Source organism: Salvelinus fontinalis, chromosome 12 (assembly GCF_029448725.1).
Source record: "Salvelinus fontinalis isolate EN_2023a chromosome 12, ASM2944872v1, whole genome shotgun sequence".
NCBI classification, from domain to species: domain Eukaryota; kingdom Metazoa; phylum Chordata; class Actinopteri; order Salmoniformes; family Salmonidae; genus Salvelinus; species Salvelinus fontinalis.
Window position 1 is genome coordinate 12,912,503 of NC_074676.1, and position 21,985 is coordinate 12,934,487.

Genomic DNA, 21,985 nt, shown 5'->3' on the forward strand with positions numbered 1-21,985 from the left:
GGCCCCGGTCTATACTGATTACAATGTTGACATCACAGCGCTAACAGAAACCACAGACCACCACTTTGGAGTGCAAGCTGTGCAAATGTGTGAGCTCTCATACTGTTATTTTGCACCCACCTGAAAAGCTACAGCACGTCGCCTGACTGCAAATACACATTTACATATTTTCACATCCTTACACAATACAGTATGCAGTACTGAATTTCCAATATATTCAATTACTGTACTTTTACCAGATATGAAGTTTATTATTAAACATGCAAAATTGGGTAATTTTAAAAAGCCTATTTGAAGAAAAATCTAAACTACTGGCTGTAGGATGTATTATTATATGCAATATAAATGTGAAGTTACTGAAAAATACAGTAATTGATTATATGGCCTCCAAACTTGCTGTAGAAGATAATATTGGTTGCCACCTCTCACATACAGTATAGATTCATAATGACAGTAACATTAACAGTAACATTCATAATGACTAGAACAATCTTGAATTCATAAGGTGTTACATTCAAAGTTGTCCTCTGAACAGTTGGCCTAACAGTAAAGTGCCAGTTAGAGGTGTCAATGTGAGCATGTTGATATTGCTTGGAGTGCCACCCCTGCACTGATGAGCTTCTCTCATCATAACCTGCCTCCTCTGATCTAGCCTATCCCTCCATTTCTCTCCAGCCATCCTCTCATCCCTTCATCTATTCTCTCTATCTCCTCTCTGATTCCTGCATCCAACCCTCTCATCCCTTCATCTCCTACCTCTATCCAAACTTCTCTCCTCCCTCCATCCCACCCTCTCTGATCCCTCCAATGCACTCCCTCTCCTCCCTCCATCCCATCCTCATTATTGTCTGTTGTCGAGAGGAGTGCCTCTTCTTTCCTCCCTCTGTGTATTTGTAGGGGTGCAGGCGGCATTGCGCGCCGGCTTCTCCCTATTGGACACCTAGCTAGCGCATCTTGTAGTCGTGGGAGATGGCTGCCTCGCATATCTGTCCTTTGAAATCCAGCTCAAAGGTGAAGTCCAAGTCACGCTGTGTGTGAGAGAGAGAGAGAGAGAGAGAGAGAGAGAGAGAGAGAGAGAGAGGTAATTCACCAGGGGAATAAAAGAGAGAAATCTAAGTGAGTGTTCAATCAGGAGTGGGGCACTGACGCTGTTGCTATCCTCATCTGCTGTTTGGTCTGGGAGTGATTAGTGCTCTCTCTCCTTTGACCTCTATCAAAAAGATGATGATTGAAGTTCAAACAAGCAGAGGTAGTGGTGGAATTGGGTTTCTTTCTAGCCATATAATGTTGGTTAAAATGCCTCGTCTGCCTGAAATGACTTGATTTGACCTTCTGACTTTATTTTGTTAGACAGGTACAAATGTATGTATGACCTCTACCTATCCCTGTTGGGCCAGTGTCTAGTTATCATACAGTAGGTAGGGGCCAGGGGCCTCATTTATCAAAGGTGCGTGTGCACAAAATAAACTCAACCTTGCATCCGCCAGTCTTCCCGCAAAGGTTGGTATTTATACTTTTTGAACTTGACGGGAAAAGTGTGCATCTCCACGCACAGCTCAGACCATGCGTACACACAACTTCTAATGGTTGGACAATTGTATTGGGGGAAATTATGTTTTACGCACACGGGTAGACTAATAAAAACATTCAAACGTAATGATGCATTTGCCGTTGGTAAGGAGTTCACATAGCAGCATGTAGGTAGGTGTATGTTTCTTCAAATGTTATTAAATAGGCCTAAATCATAATCACATTGCAGGACATCTCCTTTTCTTACATTACTTGTTTATTCTCGCCACACAACACATATTAGGCTACCATTCATCCGTCACTCATTCAATAGCCAAGCATGCTTGAAAGTAAATAGACTGGTACCCTATTTAAACTATTTGACAGTATGGGTAGGCTACAGTATTGGTGTGCGATAGGAGCGCGACATCATAGCCTATTTCATCTCAAAGCCTATACCACGGCAGGAGAAATACAATCATCTATTGATCAACAAGTTATTAAAGAATAATTTTCATTTTGCATAGAAGTGTGGGCTGTAGCATTTACTTTACAATCGTTCGAATAGACAATCAATCTTGCAGAATGTGCGGCCAGTGTTTGGCACTTGCTATTGGGAGCATGCATTTTTCGTTTGAAAAAGTCACTGCTAAATATTAAAACGTTCTATCGACACCTCTACAGAAATGTCATCAAATTTGCCGTTGTGTTTCTTTTAGAAACGGCCATGGCCCAGTTCCAACATTTCCAAATCACACAGTAAATGATGACGTTTCTGCTACCATAATAGGTAAATAGAGGGCAATTGCTAGGCGGGGATGTAATGCTCATATACGCCAGAATTTAGTATGAAATGTATGCACGGTTGATAAATGAGGCCCCAGGACTCTGGTCCCTAGATGGGGCGGTTTCCCGAACACTATTAACACTATTCCTGCACTACAAAGCATTTTCAATGCAGATTCTCCATTGAACCTTGCTTTTTATTCCAAGACTGGAAACTGCCCCTATAAGTGTCTCAAAGTGAATGGCTTTTTACTGGTCATAGATTCCAGAACACTCACTATGTTCTTCTCGTTGGGCTTCATGTTAATACTGCCAATGATCTCCTCGCCCCTCTTTACGGTCAGGTAGTCCTCCAGGTAGAAGACTGTCTGTTTCCAGTGTGTGAACGGAGCATCAGGGGCTGTAGGAAGACAGGCATGCAGTTAGGGCCAAATCTCAACTTCAGATTTGTATGTTTAATTCATATTTTAACATAAATAATGCATTATTGTCAATGAGATTTGTTCAGAAACTCAAGTGAAGTGCGCAGAGTTCATTTGGCTCTTAGAGTGGACACGACCCCTGACCCTTAAAACCAAAACAATCATGAGCCAAAGTTTTGACCCCCAACAAAAACTAACATAAATTTAACTTTTCACCTTTGACATTGGACCTCTGATGCACTTATTAGTCACGAAGACACAACTTTTGTAACATTAGACAAAGTTTTTTCTTCTCGCTTTTTTTTATTTTTTTATCTCTTGGTTTAGAAAAAATGTTACCCATGGTTCTGGCTGAATATACGTGATTCACTATATCATCATGCTATTTACAAGCGTAGATGCAGCACTGAGGATCGATCATGCTAAAATGCTGGTTCAAATCAGGATATCAAATGACATTGATATAATAGACAGATAAGAGGAATTGATTGAGTTGACCCTCCCTACTGACGTTTGTCCTTGTCAATCTCCATTTTCCCATTACCTCGCCCACATGCATTCTGCTAGTTGAAGTGTGTGTGTGTTTGTGCATGCGTACAGTATGTGTGCTCGTGTGTATATGCTCATGTGGATCTTCCAGCAAGACAATGACCCCAAGCACACATCAAAATCCACAAAGAAATTGTTAATTGACCCCAAAATCAACATTTTGCAATGACCATCTCAGTCTCTAGACTTGAACCCCATTGGAAACCTGTTGTTTGAAGTGAAGAGGGAAGTCCATAAGAGCAGACGAAGGATATCAAGGATCTGGAAAGATTCTGTATGGAGGAATGGTCTAAGATCCCTCCCATTGTGTTCTCCTCATAAAACAGTTAGAAAAAGGCTCAGTGCCGTTATCTTCACAAGGGGATGTATTGAAAGGTATTGAAAACAGGGGTGCCAATCATTTTCACCCCTATCTTTTTGAGAAAATAAAATATGACTTGTTAAACAAAATCTCTTTCTCTGATCAATTGTATTCTAAAATAATATAATAACAAACATTTTGGAGCCTACAATATAGCTAAGTATTTGTAGTATTTTTTTGCTCAACTTTATCAACGGTGCCAATCATTTTGAACCTGACTGTACATGTGTGTTTTGTGGGTGTATAAACGATATGCGTGTGTGTGTGTGTGTGTGTGTGTTTGTGTGTCTCAGCTTCACTCCAGCTGCATACTGCTGATAGCCAATACCCCCGCCCAAAACAACGTGCGCCCACCTGTGCCTGCGCTGTTAAACTACCGCTTGGCCAAGGCTCAAAGGCTCAAAGGTCAATACAACTTTAATTGAATTTCAGCCGGCTGTCCTGGGATAACTTTGTATCTCAGACTTTAAAGGCATGCCGTTTGAGGGCTCATGGATAAATTGAGTTGCTGATCATGCTGCATAAACACACAGATTATGAAAGCTGTACTCAGTGGGAACCTGAACGGAATAGATAAGGCTGTGTTTGTTGTGGTGGTTCAATGGGTGATATTTTCCAGCAGCGTACAGCATATGTCTGAGTTTCTCTGTGTGCTCTTTTTCCATGTACTGTATATATTACCATTAGTGTATTACCATAAGTATTTATACAGTATATTCCTACTACCAGTCACTTTTCATCCATGTTTACATGTATAGTATATCCTACTACCAGTCACGTTTTATGTATAAACCCACCTCAACCACTCCAGTACCCCTGTACATTGAATAAGATACCTGTATATATTTGCATTCTCATGTTTCTTCAATTTATATCGTACTTATTATGTTGTTCTATTATCTATATAATCACTGCAATGTTGGGAAAGAGCTCTCAAGTAAGAATTTTACTGTACTGTTTTACACCTGGTGTATCCTGTGCATGTGGTGAATAAACTTGAAACTAGAAATACCTGTCCTACAGGAGAATATAGGAAATCAATGGCCATAGAGGACTTAGGCCTCCATGTGCGCATTTAGATGTGTATCAGAGGTTCAGTGAGGCTAGCAGGGTTTAGCATTTGCTAAGGTGATTTGGTTTGATGGACAGGCTCAAATCAATACAAGAAGAGCTGGAAGATCTGTATATGATTGGAGGTCAAAAGTAAGACATTGTCCACTTTTAAGAGTGACAACATATGGTCATCTAGCCACTGCCTCTGCATAATGCAAGTCACAGTTTAAAGTCTCCTATTTGCATCACAAACTCTGATGAAGGCGAACTACTGTAGACATTATGCATATAATCACAGAGGAGCGATAACATCACACCACCACTAGAGGTTGCTCACAGACAAATCCAAACACGATTCTTGCTAAATGAATTTAGCTCATCACACAACTTCTCTGGATCATGCAAATCAACTGGGGACTCAAATGTCTTCTAATTTCCAGTGGTATCAGTGTTTGCTGTTGTACTTCAGGCCTTTCTGACTCATCAAAGAGCTCATTAAAGGGGGTCTTTGTCTGTGAATACAGATCGGGATGGAACCCACAGGGAGGATGGCAGGCAGGGAGCAACAGGACTCTCCTAGCCTGTAATCTGCTGCTGCTGCTGCCAATTAAAAGGATGAAACCCTGGGTCTGTCAGGAGCTGGTCTGATAACGACACAGTGAACTGGAGAGATGCTAGTACTACAGTAAAAAGAGTGCTAATGAATCAAAACAAATCAAACTTTATTTGTCACGTGCGTCGAATACAACAGGTGTAGTAGACCTTATCGTGAAATGCTTACTTACAAGACCTTAACCAACAGTGCAGTTCAAGAAAGAGTTGATATAATATTTACCAAATAAGATAAAGTAAAAATTATAAAAAGAGTAACACAACAAAATAACAATAACGAGGCTATATACAGGGGGTCCAAGTACCGAGTCAATGTCCAGGGGTACAGGTTAGTCGAGGTAATTTGTACATGTAGGTGGGGGTGAAGTAACTATGCATAGATAATAAACAGCGAGTAGCAGCAGTGTAAAAAACAAAAAGGGGGGGGGGGGGGGGGGTCAATATAAATAGTCTGGGTGGCCATATGATTAATTGTTCAGCAGTTTTATGGCTTGGGGGTAAAAGCTGTTAAGGAGCCTTTTGGACCTAGACTTGGCGCTCTGGTACCGCTTGCCATGCGGTAGCAGAGAGAACAGTCTATGACTTGGGCGACTAGAGTCTGACAGTTTTTGGGGCTTTCCTCTGGCACCGCCTAGTATATAGGTCCTGGATAGCAGGGAGCTTGGCCTCCCACATGAAAAAAATACTACAGTACTTACTATAGAATTCTATTGTAAACTGTAGTATACTGTAGAATAATACACTACACACTGTAGTATCCCTTGATCATGTATAGTATTTACTATAGAATGTTGTAGAATACTATAGTAAAAACTACAGCATTATTTACACAAAAAACACTGTAGTAAATACTACAGTAATGTCCGCAAAACACAACAGTTTAGCTATTGTAAATACTTCAGTATTTCATTTGCATATACAGTACCCTGCCCATTGCCCTTCTCCATATCCCAATTTGTGCCACCCATAAGTGAGAAACATACATGCCAAGTATAGATCATATTGTGTTCCATACAGGTTATAGAAAAGAGTGGAATGCTGAATTATCCATTCAGACCCCAGAATTACCTACCTACAAGTTGTGAACAATTTGTATTTTAGTATTTCTCCAGTACGTTTCATCAAGGAGAAAGACTCCACTTCTATGTCAAAGATAATTAAACAAAAACACTATAGTAAATAATACAGTAATGTCCACAAAAACTCTACAGTAAATACTACAGTATACTATAATCCCCAACACTACATTAATTACTATAGTATTTACTACAGTTCTTTTACTATAGTATTTTCTACTATAGTTAACTATAAAAAATACAGTATACTACAGTAAAACTACAGTATTCACTATAGTGTTTTTGCTGACTCTAGTCCGCAAAAACACTACAATGAATACTACAGTAAAATCAGCAAAAACACTACAGTAAATACTATAGTATTTATACCATAGTATACTTAAGCAATAAGGCCAGAGGGGGTGTGGTATATGGCCAATATACCATGGCTAAGGGCTGTTCTTACGTACGACGCAACGTGGAGTGCCTGGATACAGACCTTAGCTGTGGTATATTGTCCATATATCACAAACCCCTGAGGTGCCTTATTGCTATTATAAACTGGTTACCAACGTAATTAGAGCAGTAAAAATAAATGTTTTGTCATACCCATGGTATACGGTCTGATATACCACGGCTTTCAACCAATCAGCGTTCAGGGATCGAAGCACCCAGTTCATAATATATTATATGAGCCTATGTGAAAAATCAGAGAGCGAGAGAGAGAACAACACTGAGAAGAGAAAGAAAGTTGAGAACGTACCGGTGGAGAAGCCAGTTTTCTTGTGACACTTGGTGAACTCAATGTTGAAGTAGGTGACCAGGGCGTGGATGTAGTCATTCCTCTGGATCTGAAGGCAGAAGGCTGAAGTGAAGGACAAGTCCTCAGTCTTCACTGTGTAGATGTCCACCTCCTGTTGAAGAGAGAGAATAACCACACTGCTCTGTTACATCTACATCTTGCATTGTTAATGCTAATCACATACAGAATCCATAGTGATTGGGGTTCTATTCACACCATTCACTGCCAGCACAGTGGTTTCTCCATTGTACATGTACAGATGTAGGATTTAAATTTTATCACTCTTTTGTTGCTGGGAATTTCGTGACTTACATAAATTCACTGAAAACCCATACTAAACACACAGTTATATTAACAGTATTCCACTTTTCATGTACCCTCATTTGGACCAGCTAATAGCCTAACCACTGATCAAGCAAAATTATGTTGCTGCAGGATTTTTTTTGCTGCGAAAATACAGGTCAAATTAAGATTCTACATCTGTAGGCCTAACTCTTCCTCTGTGGGTGGCCATTAAGCAGTGTGCCATGGGAGGCTGGTCACGTCTTACAGTAAGTCTTGTAAGGAGATGAGAGGTGTGAGTGTGTCCAGGTGCAGGTCTTATATGCATGTCATATGATCTATGTGGCGGTGCCTCTGAGCATTGTGTCTTGTATTATCCCTGAGTCCCTTATTCTCTCTGTCAAGGATGAGGCCTCTGCTTTCTGCTACTCTGCTCCAACCTCTCCCTTTGGGTTCAAGGTTCACGCAGCTGAAACCAAACCCCAGCACCCCCTCCCCCCAGAGGGACCAGCCAAGGAAACCCCACTATAGGGGGGAGAACGAGGAGAAAATGGGGTCATTTGGCTGGAGAACCAAGGCAGTAACTATTGTCAGGGTAGCATTGTACTGGTGTCCTGCTCCTTTATAGACCTCCCCTGGTTCATATCCCATATTTTAACAGGGTATCTGATGCCTCATGATTCTGCAGTGGGAGAGAGGAGAGAGAGGAGAGCATATGGCAGTGAAACACAGCTCTCTGTTCTGGTGAGACCCACATAGTTGCTGTGGAAAAATGACTTTTATGTATCCCGCGATCAGCAGTAAGAAAAATAAAAAAGAGTGCGCAATACAAAGTCAAGCTCCCCTGCTATCTTTCGCAAACAAATTCCAGCTTCCATAAGAGTAAAAACTCTTTATTTTGGTCATCCACCACAAACTCCTGAAAGTCATATTTTTATAGTGCAGGACGACAATTCAATTCAGCTCTCTCTTTCTCACTCACAGTAAAGGTAAAGTTCTGAACATGAGGCACTCATTTGATCTTTTTAACAGCCTAAGCTCCTTTTTGCACACTGTCTGTGTACAAGATTAATGACATGATTCATCCTGTAATCCATTTAGAAGTCATGCAACAGCTTGTGAGTGGGTTGTCATTTTCAAAGGGGTTTCATCTTACAGGCGTGAAGGACAAATAAGGCACCAGTGTCAAAATCTTGAATATAAAACACTGACTGTTTCAAATATTATTTCCCTGCTTCCTATTATTACAGTCTAATGGCTTTAGATAGCAACAATAGAAACACATTTTAGTTAGGTAACATCTGAACTGAGAAAAGGGCAGAACAATCCAATCAATAAACGAGATAAGAAGGGCACCTCGGACAAAATACACAATTAGCGGTCTAGACATGGGAATAGATGCATAGCATCATAAATGGAACAATCCCTGTCCTAGTAGTGAAGGATGGCCAGCATGGCCAGAAGGCTCAGATTGAAGGATCACGTTACGGTAACATATTGTCTAGTTACAGCTGAGGTCATACACCTCTGAATTGGGATTGGTATGTGGATTGTTTACTGTCCCTTTACTGTAACCCAGTGATCACCAACCGGCCGATCGCGATCTCCATGGCTTTCCTAGTCAATCACCAAACAAAAAGCACTCATTTGTTATTTGTACTTGATTCAGCTGCCCTGCGAGCCAGGTACTCGAAGTCTTCCCATTTTCAACCATTTAATGTCTGAAGGTACAAACTCCGCCTACACGGCGGGCCCGGAGAGCAAATCAAGTGCAAATAGGCTACGGCTGGCCAATGAGATCAAATCACTTTGTCTGCAGCTTCTACGAGCCCACAGCGAAGTTGATAGTCGACTCTAACGTGTGAGATTTGATTTTGAAACTTTAAAAACCATAACTAGAGAGAGACTGTCAACGAATACAGCAATGTCTGCTGTTTTTATGATTGACTTCATGTTTAAGATTTTATTAAACACTGTCACTTTATTCAACACTTTTATAAGATATTAAATGTGCTCCCCATCCACTCGCGTTACAAAGTGTATCGATAGACTTGTCTTGTTATTAGCGACTTGTGTCTTTCCAATATCGAGGAGGATTTCACGTTCCCTGGTCATACGAGTAACAACATGAATTTGTGCATGAGTCAGAAATAAAGTGTGACTCGAATTTCGCCATCAGATGGAAGACGGTGTCCCTTTTGTGGTCAGTCAGAGGAGGGAGGAAGAGCTGAGGGACGGTGAGAGGCCTATCCGCTGCTCTCTTTCAATTTCAATTTAAGGGGCTTCTCACTCTCACACACACTCCATCTCCCTCCCACTTTCCATCCGCTGAGACTGACCATCACATACAGGCACCATCAGTCACCAGCAAAATAAAAAAAACACTAAATGATTTCAATATATGCCTCACAAGAAGTAATACAACAAATGATCTATTACCTGTACATCACGCTTTGAAATATTATTTTAATGGTTAATAACATTGGCAGGGCAAATCAAGTGTAGCCAATATGCAATTAAATGTATTCAGCCTATAGCCTACTGCACAAACCTCATTGATACAGAATGGTTTTTAATAGGTTAATGTTGAATGAGCTTATGTTTTTAAAGTCATGTTTTTTTATTTATTCTGAGGGGTAATTCTTCGGCTGGTGGCCCATTATAAATATAACAGTATCACTGGTTATGTAAATCCCACTGTGCATGAGCCCAGAGACAACACTGAGTCAATGCTTTCTGATTAAACTGTAGGCTTTCACACTGCTGGGCCTCAACAAATCCTACCCACATATACAAATCAAATCACATTTTATTGGTCGTGTACACAAATGTTGTAGATGTTATCGCAGGTGCAGTGAAATGCTTATGTTTCTAGCTCCAACAGTGCAGTAATATCTAACAATACACACAAATACAAAAATATCAGAACGAACCATGTCAGAGTCCGAAAAATAAATACAGTACCAGTCAAAAGTTTGAACACACCTACTCATTCAAGGGGTTTTTATTTTTACAAATTTCTACATTGTAGAATAATAGTGAGGACATCAAAACTATGAAAAACACATTGTGTAGTAACCAAAAAAGTGTTCAACAAATCAAAATTTATTTTATATTTGAGATTCTTTAAGTAGCCAACCTTTGCCTTAATGACAGCTTTGCACACTCTTGGCATTCTCTCAACCTGCTTCATGAGGTAGTCACCTGGAATGCATTTCAATTAACAGGTGTGCCTTGTTAATTTGTGGAATATCTTTTCTTCATAATGCGTTTCAGACAATCTGTTGTGTTGTGACAATGTAGTGTTGGTATGCAGAAGATAGCCCTATTTGGTAAAAGACCAAGTCCATATTATGACAAGAACAGCTCAAATAAGCGACAGTCCATCATTACTTTAAGACATAAAGGTCAGTCAATCTTTCTTCAAGTGCAGTCACAAAACCAGCTCAAATAAGTAAAGAGAAATGTTACTTTAAGACATGAAGGTCAGTCAATCCAGAACATTTAAAAAACTTGAAAGTTTATTCAAATGCAGTCGCAAAAACCATCATGAGCTATGATGAAACTGGCTCTCATGAGGACCGCCACAGGAAAGGAAGACCCAGAGTTACCTCTGCTGCAGAGGATAAGTTCATTAGAGTTAACTGCACCTTCGATTGCAGTTCAAATAAATGCTTCACAGAGTTCAAGTAATAGACACATCTCAACATCAACTGTTCAGAGGAGACTACGTGAATCAGGCCTTCATGGATGAATTGCTACAAAGAAACCACTACTAAAGGACACCAATAAGAAGAAGAGACTTGCTTGGGCCAAAACATACAAGAAAATCTGTTCTTTGGTCTAATGAGTCCAGATTTGAGATTTTTGGTTCCAACTGCTGTGTCTTTGTGAGACGCAGTGTAGGTGAACGGATGATCTTCGCATGTGTGGTTCCCAAAAGGAAGCATGGAGGAAGATACGTGATGGTGTGGGGGTGCTTTGCTAGTGACACTGTCTGTGATTTATTTAGAATTCAAGGCACACTTTACCAGCATGGCTACTGCAGCGATACGCCATCCCATCTGATTTGCGCTTCGGACTATCATTTGTTTTTCAACAGGACAATGACCCAACACACCTCCAGGTTGTGTAAGGGCTATTTGTCCAAGAAAGAGAGAGATGGAATGCTGCATCAGATGACCTGGCCTCCACAATAACCAGACCTCAACCCAATTGAGATAGTTTGAGATGAGTTGGACCGCAGAGTGAAGGAAAAGCAGCCAATAAGTGCTCAGCTTATGTGGGAACTCCTTCAAGACTGTTGGAAAAGCATTCCGCATGAAGCTGGTTGAGAGAATGCCAAGAATGTGCAAAGCTGTCATCAAGGCAAACAGTGGCTACTTTGAAAAATCTAAAATCTAAAATATATTTGGAATAGTTTAACACTTTTTTGCTTACTACATGATTCTATATGTCTTATTTCATAGTTTTGATGTCTTCACTATTATTATACAATGTATAATATAGTAAAAATAAAGAAAAACCCTTGAAAGAGTACCGTTGAATTCGGAAGTTTATATACACTTAGGTTGGAGTCATTAAAACTTGTTTTTCAACCAAATTTCTTGTTTACAAACTATAGTTTTGGCAAGTCAGTTAGGACATTTACTTTGTGCATGACACAAGTAATTTTTCCAACTATTGTTTACAGACAGATTATTTAACTTATAACTCACTGTATCACAATTCCAGTGGGTCAGAAGTTTACTACATACACTAAGTTGACTTAACGGAAAATTCCAGAAAATTATGTCATGGCTTTAGAAGCTTCTGATAGGCTAATTGACATCATTTGAGTCAATTGGAGGTGTACCTGTGGATGTATTTCAAGGCTTACCTTCAAACTCAGTGCCTCTTTGCTTGACATCATGGGAAAATCAAAATAAATCAGCTAAGACCTCAGAAAAAAATTGTAGACTTCCACAAGTCTGGTTCATCCTTGGGAGCAATTTCCAAACGCCTGAAGGTACCACGTTCATCTGTACATGTAATAGCACGCAAGTATAAACACCATGCGACCACGCAGTCATCATACCTCTCAGACACGTTCTGTCTCCTAGAGATGAACTTACTTTGGTGTGAAAAGTGTAAGTCAATCCCAGAACAACAGCAAAGGACCTTGTGAAGCTGATGGAGGAAACAGGTACAAAAGTATCTATATCGACAGTAAAATGAGTCCTATATCGACATACCCTGAAACCAGCAAGGAAGAAGCCACTGCTCCAAAACCGCCATAAAAAAGCCAGACTACGGTTTGCAACTGCACATGGGGACAAAGATTGTACTTTTTGGAGAAATGTCCTCTGGTCTGATGAAACAAAAATATAACTTTTTTGGCCATAATGACCATCGTTATGTTTGGAGAAAACGGGGATGCTTGCAAGCCGAAGAACACCATCCCAACCATGAAACACGGGGGTGGCAGCATCATGTTGTGGGGGTGCTTTGCTACAGGAGGGACTGGTGCACTTCACAAAATAGATGGCTTCATGAGGGAAGAAAATTATGTGGATATATAGCAATGGATATATAGCAACATCTCAAGACATCAGTCAGGAAGTTAAAGCTTGGTCGCAAATGGGTCTTTCAAATGGACAATGACCCCAAGCACACTTCCAAAGTTGTGGCAAAATTACTTAAGGACAACAAAGTCAAGGTATTGGAGTGGCCATCACAAAGCCCTGACCTCAATCCTATGGAAACTTTGTGGGCAGAACTGAAAAAGTGTGTGCGAGCAAGGAGACCTACAAAACTGACTCAGTTACACCAGCTCTGTCTGGAGTAATGGGCCAAAATTCACCCAACTTATTGTGGGAAGCTTGTGGAAGGCTATCGAAATGTTTGACCCAAGTTAAACAATTGAAAGGTAATACTCAAATACTCATTGAGTGTATGTAAACGTCTGACCCACTGGGAATGTGATGAAAGAAATAAAAGCTGAAATAAATCATTCTCTCTCCTATTATTCTGACATTTCAGGGAATTTTTACTAGGATTAAATGTCAGGAGTTGTGAAAACTGAGTTTAAATGTATTTGGCTAATGTGTATGTTAACTTCCGACTTCAACTGTAGATGTGTCCAAACATTTGACCGTTACTGTATATATATATATATGCATGTAATAGTGTCTATAGACAGTGTCATGACTGTCCTGTGAGGATCCAGATGGGTCAGATCAGCTTTACAGTGGATGACCCCTCTGTAAAGGGGGGGGGGGGGGGGGGTTGACAGTTCACACCCTGTTGTAGTAAATCAAGGATTAGAATTTTTAAGCTATCTCCCACTCCAAATTCACACAGGAATGTGCCTTTAAAGGAATGTGCCTTTTAAAGCGAATACTGGGGAATGGTCAGAGGCGACCTAAAGAATAATAATGTAATTTCGGTTGTTATTTTGTGATGTCATTCAAAATGTTATAAAGGAAATACTGTAACTTGAAAAGTAAATACACTATATGTACGAAGTCTCCATCCTTTACGTTGTGTATGAAATATGAAAAATGATGAAAGTGTTTTTGTTAAGAGAGGGATGTGATCTTAGAAACTATAAGAGGAAATTGTTTCTATAACTTTGTACAAGTGAGCAGTCACCGCCCCTTGAGTGAGGTCAGAGAGCGTTTCAGCCTCACGAACCGCCACTTTTGACTGAACTGCATAAAACGGTGTGTTAAGAATTAAGATATCAGACCAGAGAGACGTTTTAGCTGCAACTCACGTCCGAAATGGTTTGAACTCTGAAATCTCAACACGAGGTAGAGACAATAACGTCACCTCCCGGACAATCACTGGTGTGGCTGATTTGCTGTCCTAAGTAAAGTATCTAGAAAAGAGAATTTAAGTGGGACCATTCTACTACTCTTCAAACCAACGTATTCTACTACTCTCATCACAACTGAGAACCTCCGACTACACTGGATAGCCTATCTTCAAGTAAACATCTTCCAGAGCGAGTGGAAGCAGAGTGAGCTCTGTAGTTCTGTTCAGGACCACACGACAGTTCGCCGGATGCCGGGTGACAGCAGAGGAGAGCAACAGTAGAAGAGATGGGTGGGGGACCCCTTTTGAACAATCATAGGGACAATCCAAGGGTTCACCTACTTTTTCCAAACTACACTGTGAATGTTTAAATGATGTATTCAACATAGACAAGAAAAATACAATAATTTGTGTGTTATTAGTTTAAGCACACTTTGTTTGTCTATTGTTGTGACTAAGATGAAGATCAGATCAAATTTTAGGACTCATTTATGCAGAAATACAGGTAATTCCAAAGGGTTCACATACGTTTTCTTGCCACTGTACACGCACGCACGCACGCACGCACGCACGCACGCACGCACACACGCACACACACACACACACACACACACACACACACACACACACACACACACACACACACACACACACACACACACACACACACACACACACACACACACACACACAAACGTGAAGTGAAGACATAGCTGACCTTGATCAGGCAAGAGTTGGTGACCACATGTTTGGGGTCCACTATGTCCACCAGGGGCTCCTTCAAGGCCACGTTACGGATGCAGGTCATGTCAAAGCCATACACATTCTCCCACCCTGTGGAAACACAGCGCATTATGGAACACCTTTGTGGAAGAAGGGCTATTACATAAGTCCTCCCTAGAGAAGGAGGAATACATTGTGTCTATCCAATATGGCACCCTAATCCCTATGTAGCTGACCAGGGCCCAACGACTCTGGTCTAAAGTAGTGGACTAAACAGGGAATTGAGGGGCATTTCAAAAACATTTGTATTCCCCCCTCTCTAGGTCGGATTTACAGTATTTCTTTGCCCTTCTATAAGGTCGGGTAGACAGCTTCCTTAGACTCTGTTGCACTTTGCCGGCTAACCATCACTGCAGTGCAGTGCATGGCAGTAAACAGAGAGATTCTCCTTCTCTTCCCTAATATATTTTCTCCTCAGGCTAACTGATCATGGATTATGCATGGCCACAGTACTTAAAGATGGACTGTCAAATGTTTGTATAATTTTAGATCCCGAAGTGCATCTTTAAGATAGGATAGTGTGTGTGTGTAAGCATCTCTACTGTGTCCCATTAAAGTGGAACCACTTAAGTTTAACGATAGGAGAAGGAAGGAATAATGAGCAGGTCGCACCTCAGCTGTTGATGTGCATTCTCATGCCCTAAAACTGAAGTAGTCTAGTCCTAGGTCATATTCCTTAAGCATTAAACATAAGAAAATGGACTGAAACGGGAAGGCAAGGCAAGAACAAGAAATGCTAATTCCATTTTCTATTGCAAAATGTTTTGCTATGGTATGCCCTAATGAATACAACAACAAAATTCTCTCAGGACGACAGAACATTATTTTAGAGCACTAAGTGATCCAGCATGCCATCCCTTCCCAAAAGGCATCTACAGTATAAGCATTTGTTTGTTGGAACCAGACTGGGCCCAACATGGACAATGTGCCCCAATCGTCTTCTATCTTTTCTCAAAGCTTTCCCTAAAGAGTGAAACAGCACTAGCTGGACTTCTCTTCAGGGCTCAGTCATGTGGCCTGGGTTTCTGTAAGCCTAAGGAGCTCTGTCTCATGGTGTGTAATTCCCTAGTTGTGTCAGTGTGTATGTGGAGTTGGTGCGTGTATTGCTTCTGCTTCTTGTCCTCTGTTCTGCTGCCATGGCTTGTGTCTCTGGTCTCTGTGCTGAAATGAAGATGAATAATTCCACCAAATCCTCCAGGAGAGCTTTAGTGTGGGCTAGCACAGAAATGGAGAGGCTTGTTGAATTGTAATATCAGATAAATCATCACTTATGTCTTTGAAAAGTTAAAATGCACCAACACTAATGTGTGTGTGTGTGTGTGTGTGTGTGTGTGTGTGTGTCTTTTTTTTGCATGTGCTGCTATGGTTGTTCTACATTCACGGTCTATTAGCGAAGCAGAAACATAAGCCAGATAAGATCCACCCTGGGAATAAAGAGCGAGTTAGGGGCAGCAGGACTTATGTGAGGGCCCAGGGCCAACTAAACATACACACACACAAACACACTCACAGTGGATTTTGAAGTCCTTGTACTGCCTGTCCTCGATGGCCACCACATACAGCGCAGCGCGGTCGGGAAACATCAGACCGCCGGGTTTCTGTGTAAAATATGGGGAGGAAAAAACACCCTGCAATCAATCCTGCACACAAGACATGTCATTTATCAGCTGTGCTGCATGTGAGAAGAACCAAACACCGGGCCAGGTTATGGTTTTCATCCCTGGTTAAGTCTGTGAGGTTTGAGCGTTGTTCGTTCTGCTAGCATGTCTGGTTAATGCATGTGCACGCACACATATGAACGCACACACACACAAACACGCCTACCAGCCACTTGTCCCTTGCAAAGATGACGGTATTAAGCATGGACTCGTAGAAGAGACAGTAGCCCATCCACTCTGAGATGATGATGTCAACCTTCTCCACTGGCAGCTCCACCTCCTCCACCTTGCCCCTGAAGATAGTAATAACTGCAAGACATACCATAACACACCATTACCATGGAGCCAATCATATTAGGTCTATGTGAAGAGTACATAGGAGGTCAACACCACAGCACAGAACACCATCACTTAAGCTCTGCTTCTAACTCAATCGGGGTCTCAACTTACTTTCTTAAAGTGTTCTGAACAATTTGAGAACATGCTCAATGTCAAACCAGTTGGAGAACATTCCTAGAACATGACCAATTTCTATTTTATTTTAATCCAGAAAGTTGTGGGAAGGTTGTATGCAAAATAAGCAAAGAACAACATGCTCTACCCAAGCTGTAAGAAACATGGTTCTCAGAAAAGTATTTGCTAGCTGGGAAGATACATTCATACAGAAAGATTCTAATAATTTAGCACGTTTCCATCCACAGTTTTTATGCGTGTAAAGTTATTCTGTTTTTCTAAAAATGTATTGAGTACTATTGGTCATAGTATGGATATAGTTAGTATGCCAAAAGTTTCCGGATGTCATACTAAATTCGCCAAATTTCGAAATATACAAGCAGTGGACACTATTGCTGTGCTTTTAGGCCCCATAATGCAATTCTTCAAGAAAATGGGCATGGCTTCGCAACATTTGCAGATTTGAAGAAAGTCCAATGAGAGATGATACAAATGTAAATACAAAATGTAAATATTAATTGCTTTAACTAATTATTACAAATGTTAAGAAAATGTTGAGCAATTAAATAAAAAAGTAATTACTTTTCAAATATATTATGTTACATGTTATGTTGGCTGATTATTTGTTAGCTACACTACTAGCCTTAAACTGCATAGCATATCATTACAGCAGATGCTTGTATGTATGTATATTAGCTAGCTACCTAATGTTAGGTGGATACTAATACATCAAACTTGCCAGTATATGAACTATTACATAGTTGTGTATGTCTGTCTCAAGCCACATACAGTGCATCGCATGCTGATGAGCCATTTAGGGATTAACATAGGAATGGATACAAATAATGAAATATCAAATACAGATGGAGGAAAACATTTATTGATATGATTATTCAAATTAGCTTAGCTTAGCTAACGTAGCTAAGTGGTATAGTCGTTGTGCATTCTCAATGGACATTGCTAATGAAGTCGTAAGATGTCTAGCTAGTAATTTCTTACGCTAACAAGCTAGCATGAAGTTGCATAGCAACAGCATCAACTTCCAGTAGACATGTGCTAGTACTCTCAACTGAAAGGATACCGTTCGTTTACAGTATACAAAAATTAACTAATAGTATGCAGTATATACTCATTAAGTACACTACCGTTCAAAAATGTATGGTCGAAATTTACACATATGGAATCATGTAGTCACCAAAAAAGTGTTATATTTGAGATTCTTCAAAGTAGCCACCCTTTGCCTTGATGACAGCTTTGTACACTCTTGGCATTCTCTCAACCAGCGTCATGAGGTAGTCACCTGGAATGCATTTCAATTAACAGGTGTGCCTTGTTAAAATTTCATTTGTGGAATTTCTTTCCTTCTTAAACCTCTCTGGGATATGTGGGATGTTAGCGTGAGGACCGCCACAGGAAGGGAAGCCCCAGAGTTACCTCTGCTGCAGAGGATAAGTTCATTAGTTACCAGCCTCAGAAATTGCAGACCAAATAAATGCTTCACAGAGCTCAAGTAACAGACATATCTCAAAATCAACTGTGTGAATCAGGCCTTCATGGACGAATTGCTGCCAAGAAACTACTAAAGGACACCAATAAGAAGAATAGACTTGCTTCGGTCCAAGAAACATGAGCAATGGACATTAGACCGGTGGAAATCTGTCCTTTGGTCTGATGAGTCCAAATATGAGATTTTTGGTTCCAAACGCCGTGTCTTTGTGAGACGCAGAGTAGGTGAACGGATGATCTCTGCATGTGTGGTTCTGACTGTGAAGCATGGAGGAGGAGGTGTGATGGTGTGTGTGTGCTTTGCTGGTGACACTGTCGGTGATTTATTCAGAATTCAAGGCACACTTAACCAGCATGGCTACCATAGCATTTTACAGCGATATACAATCCCATCTGGTTTGCGCTTAGTGGCACTATCATTTGTTTTCAACAGGACAATGGCCCAACAAACCTCCAGGTTGTGTAAGGGCTATTTGACCAAGAAGGAGTGTGATGGAGTGCTGCATCAGATGACCTGGCTTCCACAATCACCCGACCTCAACCCAATTGAGATGGTTTGGGATGAGTTGGACCGCAGAGTGAAGGAAAAGCAGCCAATAAGTGCTCAGCTTATGTGGGAACTCCTTCAAGACTGTTGGAAAGCATTCCAGGTGAATCTGGTTGAGAAAATGCCAAGAGTGTTTAATTCAAAACCTGATACTGACTAGTAACTCACATGCTTCACTATTGAGCCTATTATTCACCCCAATGTAATGTCGGTGTTTGTCCCAGATCACTGTGCCCAGTGTCATGTGCCCATTCTCAACAAGGCCCTCTTCCCACCGGTCCCCCATGATTTGGGCCAGCAGGATCACCCATGTGAATTGCTCCTGCAGGGGGAGCTATACCGGTCTCTTCTAAACCCTAACCCTCTAAACCTTAACCCTAATCCTTTAACCCTTAACCCTAAACCTAACCCAATTCCATTTCAATGTAGGAAGTACACTGAAATTCCAATTCAGATTTTTTTCTCATTGTTGGCAATGAGGAAATTTAGAATTGATATTGGAATTTCAGTTTACTTCCTGAATTGGCTGAATTGAACCAACCATAACTCTAATCCAGGGTTTCCTTAACTCGGTCCTCGGGACCCCAGGGAGTGCACATTTTGGTTTTTGCCTTAGCACTACACAGCTGATTCAAATAATCAACTAATCATCAAGCTTTGATGAATCATTTGAATCAGCTGTGTAGTGCTAGGGCAAAAAACAAAACGTGCACCCCTTGGGGTCCCGAGGACCAAGTTTAGGAAACTCTGCTCTAACCCTTTACCCGAAACCTTCTAATCATACCAGCTGACCCTTACCCTCTACCCCTAACCCTACACCCCAAATCATTCTAACACCGAGACAAACAACTCTAGCGCACTGTCCAAAATGTATCGCAACAGTTGACAAACAACAAAAGAACCATCTGGCTTTTTTCACATGTTTACCTGAAATAATCTGTACAGTAGGTGTGCTTGTCCTTGCAAATGACATAATCACAACCTTGTTAGCTCTGATCAAAGCAATGACTCTTTCGTTCTCTCATGAAAGCCTCTTACTGAAATGCAAGCCTGTCTGTTTCAATATACACAGATCTATGCAGAGCTCCTTTTCTTTTCTCTGGGATAATTAATTGATTGGACATGTATAGCGATTTTGAGACACCCAAACACATTGCAAATTAAGGGGGAAGCTCACCTCATCCACCTCCAATGTGTAGCACCCACTTGGGTGATGCATGGCAACCGATTTACACCAGAATGCTCACTACACATCATCTATCAGGTGAGGAGTGATATATGCCAATTAGGAATGAGGGGGATGATAATGTGGCCAGGTTAGGAATTTAGCCAGGCCACCGGGGATGACAACCCTACTTTTACGATAAGCACCATGGGATTTTTTTGTGACCACAGAGAGTCAGGACACCCGTTTAACATCCCATCCAAAAGGGGGCACCCTACGCAGAGCAATGTTCCCATCAATGCCTTGGGGTATTGGGATTGGAATTTTAACACCATTTACAGCAAGCAGCATCTGGTCTCCCATCCAGGGACTGACCAGGACCTACCCTGCTTAGTTTCAGAGGCAGGCCAGCAGTGGGATGCAGGGTGGTATGCTGCTGGCATAGTCACCTGTTGAAGTATCCTGTGGTTAGGGAAGCTTTTTGGGGATAATCAAGTCCCCTTTTTGTTCAAGTTGGGCTGAAGTGCTTTTGGGTACGCTTTGACTTTCTCAGTGTATTTGATGTCTGGTAGAGACCAAATGTAAAGTAAGTACCACATTATAATGAATGATACTGCCACACTCAAAGGTGTTATGACTGGTTTCATAAAGATGTTATGAATGTCTTATGTATACCCCCTTTAGGTAAAGTGTTACCGATGTGTCACTCTATTATTTGGCCGTGACGCCATTGTCACATACGAACACTGACAAAAGATCTCAGACACACTTTTAGTGGTGAGCACTCATTACATCATATATTATGGTATCCGAGTGCCAGCTATCCCTATGCAGAGCCAGCCCTTAGTGTTCTCATGTAAATCAGCTCAACTGGAGGTTAAAGAAAACGAGCGGAATCTCACTCTGGCTGAGATGAGTTGGCGACAATCACTTTTGTTCTCCTACTGGAAGTAATTGAATACAGTTCCTCCAAGAAAGGAAGTATTTGTCAGCATGAAATGAACACTTAGCCCCCCCCCCTTGCTGGTGCCAATTTGTTTATGCTGCTATTATTTTGTGAGCGCTTAAATCGCAACTTAGCAAAGCTGTCAGCTGTTGGCGCCCCCCTTGGATTTGTGCTGTGGGGGAGATCTTCGTGGGCTATACTCGGCCTTGTCTCAGGATGGTAAGTTGGTGGTTGAAGATATCCCTCTAGTGGTGTGGGGGCTGTGCTTTGGCAAAGTGGGTGGGGTTATATCCTGCCTGTTTGGCCCTGTCCGGGGGTATTGTCGGACGGGGCCACAGTGTCTCCCGACCCCTCCTGTCTCAGGCTCCAGTATTTATGCTGCAATAGTTTGTGTCGGGGGGCTAGGGTCAGACTGTTATCGGGAGTATTTCTCCTCTTATCCGGTGTCCTGTGTGAATTTAAGTATGTTCTCTCTAATTATTTTTCTCTCTTTCTTTCTTTCTTTCTTTCTTTCTCTCTCTCGGAGGACCTGAGCCCTAGGACCATGCCTCAGGACTACCTGGCCTGATGACTCGTTGCTGTCCCCAGTGCACCTGGTTGTGCTGCTGCTCCAGTTTCAACTGTTCTGCCTGCGGCTAAGGAACCTTGACCTGTTCACCGGACGTGCTACCTGTCCCATACCTGCTGTTTCAACTCTC

General features: G+C 41.3%; 1 protein-coding gene across 1 annotated transcript in view; it reads right to left on the reverse strand.

Annotated features, from left to right (window-relative positions):
- Positions 1 to 816: 816 nt before the first annotated feature.
- Positions 817 to 21,985, reverse strand: part of LOC129866827 (protein arginine N-methyltransferase 8-like) — a 36,326-nt gene continuing 15,157 nt past the window's right edge. Inside the window, exons 5-10 of the mRNA XM_055939759.1 lie at positions 16,837 to 16,979; positions 16,523 to 16,610; positions 14,948 to 15,063; positions 7,111 to 7,261; positions 2,574 to 2,695; positions 817 to 1,028 (exon numbers count right to left, since the gene is read on the reverse strand). Of these exons, the coding sequence (XP_055795734.1) occupies positions 945 to 1,028; positions 2,574 to 2,695; positions 7,111 to 7,261; positions 14,948 to 15,063; positions 16,523 to 16,610; positions 16,837 to 16,979 (704 nt within the window). The 3' untranslated portion in view covers positions 817 to 944. The remainder of the gene's footprint in view (positions 1,029 to 2,573; positions 2,696 to 7,110; positions 7,262 to 14,947; positions 15,064 to 16,522; positions 16,611 to 16,836; positions 16,980 to 21,985) is intronic.